The sequence below is a fragment of the Argiope bruennichi genome, chromosome 11 (genome assembly GCF_947563725.1).
Source record: "Argiope bruennichi chromosome 11, qqArgBrue1.1, whole genome shotgun sequence".
In the NCBI taxonomy this organism is placed as follows: domain Eukaryota; kingdom Metazoa; phylum Arthropoda; class Arachnida; order Araneae; family Araneidae; genus Argiope; species Argiope bruennichi.
In genome coordinates, this window is record NC_079161.1 from 34,510,384 (window position 1) to 34,523,756 (window position 13,373).

The window sequence follows — 13,373 nt, forward strand, 5'->3', positions numbered from 1 at the left end:
TCCTCTCTATATATTGAGATGAAAGCTTATTTAATCAGTTTTTAGCTCTAAATATTGTGTTCTATTACACTTGACATTGTGGCTATCGCATTTACACATTCTTTTTGAAAAAAATGTAATGAATAATTATCAAATAAAAACTCATTTTTTTTGTGGAATGAAACCTTTTGATGATAATAATTTTCATTTTAATGATGATCTAATTGCTTTATCATTTAAAATATAGCTACTTTAAAAAATAATTACTGTGAGAAAAATTATTACTGGAAATGGACAATTTTATTTCACAGCAAATATAGGATAGTAGGTTAATTTCGTAACGAAATCATTTATAGGTAATACTGGTTTTATTTTATTTCAATTAAATCTCTTAGATATAACTTCTTGCTTATGATTCCGTCAAACTATTTGTAGGCCTCAAATTGTTATAATAATTAAAGCCGTGTTATTTTAATAATCTTACATCTAGTCTGCTCATTGAGGATATTAACCTTTGTACTGAAAACCAATCCTATGACGTCATGGCGATTTTAAAAGCGGAATTTTCCAGTTCATCTGTCTTATAATTTCGAGGCACTGGAATTTCCATTCTTTTATTTTTCATGTAAATTAAACAAACAATTAACAGGGTCTTTCTTCCTTATTCCATAAAACTAAATTTACCGCTATATAAAGAGTTAAAATATTGTCTTTTAAACTACATCAATTTAATTGTGTGAAAATTTTTCTGACTTACGGCAGTTTTTACTTTCTCGTATGCATAACATAGAGAAAGTATATTAGCCGTCAAAAAAAAATCGAGCGCTTATATTATAATGAATCTCCACATTTTAGACCTTTCTGAGTTCGAAAAATGCGTTTTTAGAACACATTTTTTTTCCCGTCCATCTGTCTGTGACAAAAATAACCCAAAAACGCTTTTATCTAGACAGATGAAATTCTGTTTATAGTCTTTACACCAAATTTGTAGTTTTTTTAATCATATTTTGGGCAAACTCCGCTCAGAGAAAGTCTGTCTGTCTGTCCGGCTGCCTGAATTTAAATTTGCACGATAGCCAAAAAACAAAAGAGCTAAATAGATAATATTCGATAGAATTAATATCTCTATTCCAGACGTTTTTAAATTTTGACCCATATCCAATAGGAGATTGGCCGTCTGTACTTTCAGAAACATGTAAACGCTATAATTCAAAAACCCAATGACTTAAATATATCAAATTTTGGTATTGGATTTTGAGACTACAATTATAGTTCTGTGTCAAGTTTATTATTCAATTGCTTTGGGAAAAACGAGTCAAAAATACAAATTCGATTTTCATGTATTATTAACCCTATGTCAGGGATTCATCGCCAAAAAACTCATCAAGTATAACGCGATAAATTCAGTAAAAATGCTAAATCCACGCCAAAAGTTAATATTTTGTAAATAATGTACGCCAGTGCCATGCAAGACATTCTCTGAGATAACACATTTATAACAGAGAATGCGAGAAAGATTTGGGAAGACCACCGCAGCTGGCTAATGATGATGTCGTGTCTGCCTTACCACGGAAAGGAGCTGCAGTAGCTTCTGAGGGTAAAGACTCCTAACACCCGATGGCAGAAGTCTGACTTCTAGCTCATATGAAGATGAAACACACACATTCGCTTGCACAACCCCTTTTTTACAGGGGGGGGGGGGTATTCACACACCTCACAGACAGAACACAGCTGAAGAACAACCATGCCCGAACCCGGGACGCCCAGATCACGCGGTAAATGCGCTACCCCTATGCCAGGACGCCGGCGCTTCAGCTGGTTAAAAAATATATTTTTATATATTTTTCAACGGTAGATTTCATTGTTGGACTGAAATTGATATTTGAATAAACTTCATTGTTTTATCAAATATCTTATCGAGTGATTTTCTTCCATTCTTGAAAGTTAAAGAAGAAGGATTCTGTTTGATATCTGTGTAGTTTACATAACGAATAAGAAAATAAACTTGCAATATCACGAAAGTTATAAAATAGATCGAGCGAACAATTGCGTTTTTAATAGTGCGAAGATGTCATTGAACTTGAGTCTCTCAAGATGGTTCATATACACAATGTATAGAACTGGTGTAAGGCTATTGAAATAACATAGCTTTAATAATTGTCACAATTCGTTAAAAAAAAAATTTCATGTGGGAAATTGGGAGCATAAAGCAACATATATGAGAATTAGATAAACTAAACGTAACCGGTATTCCCAGTGAACAAGCTGGTCATTAAAGTCGGCCAGGTGATAAATAAATTGAAAACACATTTTCTTTATGCAATGGTTTCTAACTCACGATAGTTTCATTCCAGTGAGGATCTAATTATTTTATAGTTTTTAAAAAATTTTATACATTTTTTACTTTTACTTTTTCGCATAAGATATGTATAAATAAGATAAATTTTGAACGTCAAACAAACGGATCTCAAATTTTTGATGAATCACCATTTTTCCAAATTTCTCTGATTTGAACGACAACATTTCGGAACTTTTCCTCTATATCAGTAACTTGAACGGTCTCTTTTTGAACACGGTAATTCAAACAAAAAATGAGAAGGTCAATGAAATTTCGTTGGAGATTTTAATACTAAAATTCAACGCTGGTATCAAATTTTGAACGAAGTATTCTTATCCCTCCATTCGTCAGCATATGAATACTTTTAAAAATGAAACAAACTAAATGGAGAAATATTTTGTACCATTTGTCACCAAAAATGTAGACTTCAAATTTCGAACCAAATCTGTTAGATAGAAATATGTTTCTTATTCCGTCAAATACAGTAAATATGCAAATACAGTAATTAATCAATGGCAGTGGTCTTTCTAAAACTTTTTCCCATATTCTCTCACAAATGTGTTTAAAACTGTGAGCAAGAGTGTGGATGCTATGAGTTCGCTGATTTTTATTTTCAGAGTTACGTACCAAAGAACGGTGTCCGTACTAAAACTGGTACTTGAACGTTGTAATAAAAACTGATACTTGTAAATTACTCACTGCATGCCATTGGTGAATAATTGATACGAAAAGGCCTTTTAAAGTTGGGTTTTTTGAGATTAATAAGTAGATGCGGTTAACACACAAGTACCAGAAAACCGAATACATATGTTGGTCGTGTTTTATTCCAAACAAAAGAAGCCAAAATTTGGTTACAATAAGAAGATTATAAACTAAATTTCATTTATTGAGTTTGATGCAGACATAGGTAGTCCTAGTCGGATTTTGTTCAAATTTTGGTATGGATTTACAACTTGGTGCATCGGATTTGTATATCAAATTTTGTCCATCTTGGTCCTTACATTTTGTAGCTATCGCATTCACTTGTATTTCGACAGCCGGACAGGCAGACTTCCTCTGAATGTATTTCGTTCAAAATTTGACAGAAATTTGCAAATTTGTTGTAAAACCCATCTACCAAATTTCATGCCTCCTGCTCATAGAATTGTAGAATTGTTTTGTTCAAAGGCAGACAGACATAATTTCAAAAATTAGCTTTTCGGACTCGGAGAGAAATTGGACTTTGGTGAAAAATCTAGAGAGAATTTTTTGAACGATTACAGTACTTTCTCTTTGCATACTTCGAATACGAGAAAGTAAAAATTGCAACAAATCATTTAGGTGGATTTTGGTATCTGTTTTAACTATCAGCATATTTGAACCTACCTAAAAATCTTTGGACCACTTTTGTCGAAAGACAGTTTGTCTGCCTGTCGGTCTGTTCGTATCTATGTGAGCTCAATAACTGAAAGATGCAATATGCTGTATAAATGAGATTCGGCATTTAATCTTGAAGCTAAAATTATAGATAAATTTCAAATTTGGGAGTGAATCGATAAATGGAAAGATGCCCGAAATTAATACACACTTATTTTCCCTACACTACGAAGCTAAACAGAAAAATTTTAAAATGTGTAGATATCTACCATTTGGGAAGCCAATCGTTAAAAAATCCGAGCTCGAGATTTTGAATCCGAGAAATGCATATTTGGCATTATGCCTTTCTGTCTGTGAACATGAAATGCTTGAATTTGGACAATGGAAATTTAGTATATGAACTTAAAACTAAATTTCTAGATTTCTGTATTATTTTAAACGAAATCTATTCACAGAAAGGTTGTCTATCTGACAATTCGAGTACAAGTAAACTCGATGACTATAAAACGCAAGGAGTTAGATAATATTTTATATACAGACTAGCTGACCCGGCAAACGTTGTTCTGCCTTATAAATTATTTCTATTGAATATTTTGATGTTAACGAATGCATTGTAAGTGTGTAGGGATGGGATCTATGACAGAAAGAGCACTGTAGACGGTGATCTCCGATAAAAACTAAAAAACACCAACCATTCATTTTCTCAATACAATGTATTTCATTAACGTAACGAACATATACATTGTTTGATCTCTTAAAAGTTAAACGTAAAGTGAAAAAAGTAATATATTTTTTGTCCTAAAGTATAAAAATGAAATAAAGAAAATCAATATTCATTTCGAAGAGCAATGGAGTGTACGATATTTTTTCTCAGTCCGTCTTTAGCCAACACAAATAAGCTCGATAGTTTGCCCACGCGAGAACATGCCACATGTGAAAAACATGGTGTGCCCAAATCTAAGCCGCAAACAGACATCGTTTGGCCTTGCGACTTATTGTCACTGAGAATGCGAATCTAATAGGAAATTGAAAGCGTTTGAATTCGATTGGCACGTCTGTGAGAATCATTGGAATTCGTGGCAGCAAAACAATCTCGGCTCGGAATTTACCATTCAAAATGGTGGCTTCGATAACGTTTTCATCAATTTTTTTAATGACCAATCGCGTGTCATTGCACAGCCATGGTGGGTTCAAATTCCGAAGTAAAATAATCGGAGATACAACTTTCAGTCGTAGAAGGTGTGGTGACATGCCTGGCAAATCCAGTGAGTTCAAAAACTCTATTGGATAATTTACAGCTTCGTTAGCATCTCAAACTGTATCGATCGATTTGTATGATACCAAGTCGCCTGGCAATGACTGCTGTATCTTGAAGTTTAAATCGCCTACGTCCACATTTTTTGTTGCCAAAATGGCTCTTTCTGCCAGCCACGCATGATTTATGTATTATGTGCGTACATCGGGAAATATGCGGTCAATGAGAGCATTTTGCTAATCAACGATAGTGCAGAAATTATTGAGAAATTTTATGCATCCAGTATTTTTATAGGCAGCAACTTTTCCATCACCGATATCTAACAATTGGTCCGAGAAAGTGTCAGCAGATGGATCTTGTAGCATTTGGAAGCGTGTGTTTCTTTTTAGCTGGACTTTTTCAACATTACGTCACAGTGGCGATGATTTCAAGCAAGCGTTGATCTGCTCAGTGTACGGTGAACGTTTATACGAACACCTAATTACCTAGCGTTGTGAAATATGCTTTACGACCTCTTCTCATACTTACCAAATACACATAAAAAATTTCATGAAAATCGGTCGAGCCGTTTCGGAGGAGTTCGAACACAAACACCGTGACATGAAATTTTTATATATTAGATTTAACATCTAAATCATAGATATTTACCATATTTTGAGCAAATTATCAAACGATTTACCGACAGTCTACCAGTGCTTCTGCATGCATATAAAATTCAAAAAATTATGATCGCAGTGCCTTATATCAGTTTTGTGTCAAATTGTGGTGTCAATCGGGCTGTAAAAAAGCGTCCAAAATACATACTCTAGCGATGGATTCAGTAAAAATACTAGATTCACACCAATGATCCATATTCGTTCACCAGTGCCATGAAAGGCAGTTTTATTCAGTAGAAAGTGGATAAAACATTTATTGGAGAGTATGCGAGAAAATTTCGGGGAGACCATTTCAGATCGTTGGAATTTCGTATACGAAACTCACAAATGCATAAAAAAAAAGAGCTTGAATCAAGTATAATTCTAATTTAAACTAATGAACTCATAAAAATTCTGCGTTATTCAGTAGGCGTCAGAGAAACTTTGAGGAGCGAATCAGTAACGTAGGAGGAGGAGCGTTATTGATTGAAAAGGGCGTTTTTGAAATTTAATCGTGAGCTAGTCGGATGTGACTTATGTTTCATTACACTGGTTATCTTTTCCTGTGCTGACAACTTTAAGCAGAGAAATTTCATATTTAGAAAAAGAAACCAGGGATAGTGATCTACTCGAAAGTTTCTCGTATATTGATTAATAAATATACTTGTGTATTATTAATCACGATGTAATCGACGAATAATAATTACAAGAGAGCCAAATAGCTTTTTATTTTTAATGAGGTTTTTTTTTTATTTTTTTATTTCTTTATTTTTATGATTAATCACTGAGATATGGTTAATATACAAGTACTAGAAAACTGAGTATGTATTTTGGAAGTCTTTTCCCCTACCGAGCGAAAACTTATAGCATACAAAACTCCAATTAAAGTCACACGATCACATATCAAATTTCATAAATTTAAATCACTGAGTTTCTGAGTTACTTGCATGTGATAGTACAGACCGACAGACGGTCAAACTTTTGACAAGTTTGATTCAAAGTTTGAAAAAAAAATCTACATTTAAAGGCTCAAATTATGAAATAGATTTCATTCACCTAAGTTGCAACGCTTTTGAATGATTGTGCTTATATACATGCGAAAGAACCTGTCAATTCCGTGACGGATTTGGTTCGATATTTGATTCCTAACTTTAGATATTAAATGTGTGTACCGCCGTCATTCCTGCTCTCTTCATTTGGAATTATTGTGTTAACTTGTATTCGGACAACCGGACAGACAGATTTATTCTCATAGTATTTCGTTCAAAATTTGTATGAAATAATCACATTTGATGTAATAATAGTCAAATTTGGTTTTAACAGTTATGCTTAATATACAAGTACTAGAAACTATACAAGTACTAAAAACTATATATATATATATATATATATATATATATATATATATATATATATATATATATATATATATATATATATATATATATATATATATATATATATATATATATATATATATATATATATATATATATATACATATACATATACATATATACATATATACATATATATATATATATATATACATATATACATATACATATATATATATATATATATATATACATATATACATATATACATACATATATATATATATATATATATATATATATATATATATATATATATATACATATATACATATATATATATACATACATATACATATACATATATATATATATATATATATATATATATATATATATATATATATATATATATATATATATATATATATATATATATATATATATATACATATATATATATATACATATATATATATATATATATATATATATATATATATATATATATATATATATATATAGTAAAGTAAAGTAAAGCAGGAATGAAAGTGGTTGTTAACCTCATATAACACATTTAACATCTAAAGTTAGGAATATATATATGTTACGGCCAAAGCCCGAAATACGGCCAGTTCGCGAATTGGCCGGCCAATTCGCGAACTGGCCAAGAGGTTTGGCCAAAGTCCGAAATACTTGCAATTCATGTTGTATTTTCTACTTTGGCTGGCCATTTCGCGAAGAGGCCGGGCATCCTTGGCCAAAGCCCGATGTGATAATCTATACTTATAAATACAGCTAAATGTATGTTTGTGTGTGCGCGCGCACGCGTGTGTGTGTGTGTGTGTTGACGCTCTACAGTCCAAACCGTTTGACATACAGTTATCAAATTTGGCATATATATACCTTGGAGTTCGAAAATGTGCACCCTGGAGCGATTTTTTAAAATTTTTAATTAGAATTTTAATTAAAAATTAAGCGTAATTTCGGCGTTTTATCGCTATAACCAGAAAATATTACAGCACAAAATCGATTTTTGCATCAAATTAAAGCTTTTTTTTAATTAAAGCTTAAAATTTAATTTATAAATTATGCTTAGATTAAATTATGCTAAAATTTAATCTGCATGAGCACGTCAAATTAAAAAATATATATCTTTTATCAACGTGTTGCCATCACATTGATAGAAGTTTAAATTAGAAAATAAATCAACTATTATTGCAAATTTAATAAACAAAATTGCAATTTTCTGCAGGTGTCTGTATAAAATGAAAAAAAAAAAAATGAAATAATATATTTTCTGAAAAGTAAAAGGAGGAAAAGTTTTCTATGAGCTTTGACAATACCTATATTATTAATTCAATAAAACAGTTTAATTTAAGGCAAACATAGTTTAATATACTTAGGATAATCATTCTAATCAGCTACCATCAGCTAATTTGGGGCATACATTTGCTAACAAAATGGTCTAAATTAACTAAATAATTATATTTAATATAACTTCAGTCAATAAATGCTCCGATGAATCAGGAATTTTAAATTTTTACATAGGTCCTCTATCCTTTGAATCATATTTAACAAAATATTCTTGAGACACCAATATTTTTAATAAAAATTGTTGAACTCCAACCAACTAAATCAATTACTAAAACTGACTGATTAATGAAATTTCAATATCACACTTCTATAAATAAAAACTGGCGATTTTAGACCACTTCACGGACTGTCTCAATGAAGATACGCTAATCCTCTGCAGGGTTTCTAGACAGTGATTGGCCTGTGATTATAAAAATGATGCATAAAAACTTCATAAATCGGTCAGATTTCACTGCTGAACGACTCTGATTTCAGTTTTCATATTTAAAAAAAAGACATGGTTAGCTTTAATATAAAAAGCTTTTATATTGATTGCAGTTTAACATTTCCACTTTAGTTTAAAGTAGAAATTTTATGGATACTGACAGAACATTAGGGAAAGTAGTACAATGAAACAGAACTGTTTAAGGCCTACATAAAAGTACGACTGAATCATATAACTACCAAAATATGAAGCTCAAAAATATTTTGCAGAAAAAGCTACTAAGAGAGCAATTTACATTAATTGAAAATTTTAGCTATCATTAATACTGGTGAACCGGCTGGTCGCCAAAGGCGACTAGTGGTAAATAAATATAATGACATTCATGTATAAAATATAAATAAGGACATGTTGTAGGAGAAATTTGACAGATGGCGCCAACAAAAAATGTCTTTAGCTGATATTAATAACAAAACTATATGTCCTTCATATTTGTTTTAATTAGCCCTTATTTTTGTTATTTGCCTTTGCAAAAAATTTCATATTTTTTGAAGCGACATTTCGGGAGACAATGTGATCTGGGATCTTTAACATTAGGTCCATGGAGCAGAAAAAGACTAAGGATCACCCTAAAGGTAATTGAAAACTGAATACTCAATTTGCCTTTGTATTCATACATGATACGCAACGCCTTTGCTCAAGATATAATTATTGCATTTTGAAGGGCGCAAATCTAATCTTCACGCTATCACGTTGTTAAAGTATACACGTTCACTGAATAATTTCTATTATGGCTTTAATATGAGAACAGAATAACACGAGATCATATTTTTATATATTACAAGCTTATTTTTAACTCAGACGTGTCACTTATATTTGAACTCGTTTCTGAAACAGTTGCACTTAAAAAAAACAGTACACAGAAGAACTCATTTTTAAATACTTCATTTTTAACAGGGTGCAAAACAATGTTGCTCTTGATTCCTTTCTTTCTACTTTGGCCGATCGTCCCCAGCCATTTCGCGAATTGGCCGGCCAAAGCCCGAAATCAAGAAAAGATCGGACATTGGCCGGTAAGTTTACAGCAACGTTGGCCAGATTGCGAATTGGCCGGCCAATTCGCGATCTGGCCGATTTCGGGCTTTGGCCGTAACATATATAACAAACATAATTTTTAACAACAGATTTCACAGTGATAATAAAATTCAAGTCGTTTTCAATTTTTCATCAGACATTTAATTGTGGAATTTTCTTACATTGTTTAAAAATAAAGAAGAAATGCTTTACTTGTTAATGTCACAATCTATATGAGCAATCACTGGAAGAAATCGGATTACCTCAAAAGATAGCATGAAATTTAAAATTCAATATCTAAACATATACATTTTTAAGGACACTATCTATGACGGCATTCGACAGACGCTATAGAAAGTTTTCATACTTAATCAACAGAGCACGTAGAAAGATTTTTAAAAAAATCTTCTTTAATATTTGTCATGACTTGATGCTGAAAGCTATATGCATTTCGTTGAAGAAATCATGAACATCAAATTATGCATAGGATGTTTAGTTGAAATTAAATACAACCAATGCTCCCGGCAAATTAGATGGCCACCAAACGCGCTTAGTGTGGATAAAATTATAAGTGAAAAAAGAAACAAAATGAAAGGAAATTAACGATTCGAATTCAAATTAAAAATATGAATACTTTGAACACGAATGTACTATGACAAATAAAAAATTTGCTAATGCATTTAAGGCATCAAAACGCCTATCACGCTTTGAATTATTCAAAATTCAACAAATGATTGGAAACAGAACTAATTATTTTCGAATTTAGCTTTTCATACCAATATTCTAAAACGTTTAAATTATTTGCAAATGTCTTTTTTTTTACTGGTTATGTTTAAATGAATGATTTTGTTTTCAGAAATCCCAAAATGGCTGCGTCGTTGCCTGCATTCTTTTTCCTCTTTTTCGGAGGCCTAACAGTTGTGATTGCTACAGGTAAGAAATACACTATGTTCATCGCTTAGAAGCGACCATTAATAAATTTGATACTTAAAGCATAATTATAAATTATCTCCGTGGTCCAAAATTAATTTTTAAAAATAACAATTAAGGTCTTTAACGCTGATTGAGAAAAGTAGCAGCAAATGCTAAAACTTTATTTCTGTAATTAACAGTTTTCACTTGAACCATAAGATACCTTAAGTGAAAGAAAATTCTTATGCTAAGCAGAAACAGGAAAAAAGAGGTTTATTTTATCAAAAGACACTAAACTGGCCTCAACTCGTTGCTAGATTTAGCTTAAAATTTGGCAGATGTCAGCCCTTTGATGTTAAATCATTTACAGAATTTTATCTATTTAGTTCTATTCATTTGGTAATTATTGTTTTAACTTATTCGGACAGTCGGACAGACGGACTTCCTCTGAGCAGATTTTGCTCAAAATTTTATAAAAATCTGCAAGTTTGGTTCTAAGACAGTATACCAAATTGATCAATCGTCTAGCTCAGAACGTTTTCAAGATATCATTGTCACAGACAGACATTTAATACGGCACTCCACCCCAACACCGTGCACGAAGCACATCGTTGGCGGAAGTCACAGACAGACAGACGGCATTTTCGTGAAAATCCCGAATTCGAATTTTTTGACGATTATTGTACTTACTCTCTCTATACTACGTATACGAGAAAGTAAAAAATAGTATTGCAAGCAATTTTCCAAGCAATTTTCCAAGATATTAATAGAACCTTAATAATCGGTGTTAAGTACAATTAATTCGAATTAAGATATTTTGATAATTAATGCAAATCTTCAAACTAAGATAAATGCAACATATCGAATTAGAAGTAAGTACAAAATTTCTGACAAGGGCTGATACATTTTCAGTTGTTACTATTCAGAAACTATTTTATTGAAATTCAATTCAATTTGTAAAATCAGCAATGTTTCCATAAAAGTTGTACTTTAGAAAAAAAAATGTTCGTATTATTTCTGAAAATGGTAGAAAATTTCGTTCAACAGCTGCAGTAATTTTATCTCTAACAAGTCTATTCAACTGTCAAGCGACTCTAAATTTAAGACTCATCTCTTTCCTGTGAATTCCCTGGGTTTTCCAAGATTGCATTTGAAGATTAGCTTAAAAAAAGAAGACAGAATCCAGGATAGATAGATGATAGGATACTTTCTTTCTGCTGACTTGAAGTTCTTTCAAAGCTCTATAAATTACCTTTCAGAGTAGAGCTGATTATAATTTTGGCTTACAAAATGTTGGGATAATGCACGACTTCACCATGGATGCTGCGGTCGGTATGAATTTCATTTGATTAAATTTTATTTAAGCTCTAAAAGAAAATAACTGGCATTAAATATTTTAATGCAAAAATAGTGTTACTTTTATATAATGGTAATGTCATTTTAGCTTTTAATATAATGATAGTGTTACTTTAGTGTTTAATATAATGGTAGTTTTACTTTAGTACTTAATATAATGGTAGTGTTATTTTAGTACTTAATATAATGGTAGTGTTACTTTAGTATTTAATATAATTTTAGTGATACTTTAGTGTTTAATATAATAGTAATGTTACATTAGTGTTTAATATAATTGTAGTGTTAGTTTAGTTTTTAATATAATTTTAGTGATGCTTTAGTGTTTAATATAATGGTAATGTTACTTTAGTGTTTGATATAATAGTAGTGCTAGTTTAGTTTTAAATATAATGTAAAGGTTAGTTTAGTATTAAATGTAATTATAGTGTTTGTTTACTATTTAATATAATAACAGAGTTAATTCAGTATTTAATATAATGGTAGTGTTACTTTAGTACTTAATATAATGGTAGTGTTACTTTAATACTTAACATAATGGTAATGTTATTTTAATACTTAATGTAATGGTAGTGTTACTTTAATAATATAATGATAATGTTACCTTAATATTTAATATAATGGTAAAGTTACTTTAGTACTTAATATAATAGTAGTATTACTTTAGTATTTAATGGTAGTGTTACTGTGGTACTTAATATAAAGGTAATGTTATTTTAATATTTAATATAATAGTACTATTACTTTAGTATTTAATTTAATGGTAGTGTTACTGTAGTACTTAATATAAAGGTAGTGTTATTTTAGTATTTAATATAAAGGAAGTGCTACCTTAATACTTATGTAACGACAGTGTTATTTAGATGAAATACTAATATTACTTTAATGTAATGGATATGTTAATTTTCTGCACTATTAGCATTATTTTTATATTATTGCTTTAATATTAAATACAATGGCAATGTTGCTTAAAGATAGTGTAACTTACACTGAATTTTCATATTCAGAATAAATGAAATAAATCAGAAAATAACAGACCGTGTTCGCAGTCAGAATGGAGGAAATATCAAAAAAATGTGTTTTCGAATTCATAGCGGTTGAAAAAAAAAACGTGGAAATTTATTAAATAAATTTCGTGGTCAAATATTTTGATGATTAAATTATTTTCTTTCTTCATACATCCGCATTGCAAAGCATTGGCATGCAATTGCTACAAAATATTAACCTTTGGCGTGAATTTAGTCTTTTTAGTGAATTTATCATATCATCCTTCGAGAGTTTTTTGGCGATTAATCCCTGGCTTGCTGCCAATAGTATTTGATAATCGAATCAGTGT

The 13,373-nt window shown here is 30.7% G+C and overlaps 1 protein-coding gene across 1 annotated transcript in view; it reads left to right on the forward strand.

Annotated features, from left to right (window-relative positions):
• The window catches only part of LOC129956513 (peptidoglycan-recognition protein LF-like), a 74,062-nt gene that overhangs the window by 8,575 nt on the left and 52,114 nt on the right, over positions 1-13,373 (forward strand). The window contains exon 2 of the mRNA XM_056068433.1: positions 10,629-10,705. Within this exon, the coding sequence (XP_055924408.1) occupies positions 10,639-10,705 (67 nt within the window). The 5' untranslated portion in view covers positions 10,629-10,638. The remainder of the gene's footprint in view (positions 1-10,628; positions 10,706-13,373) is intronic.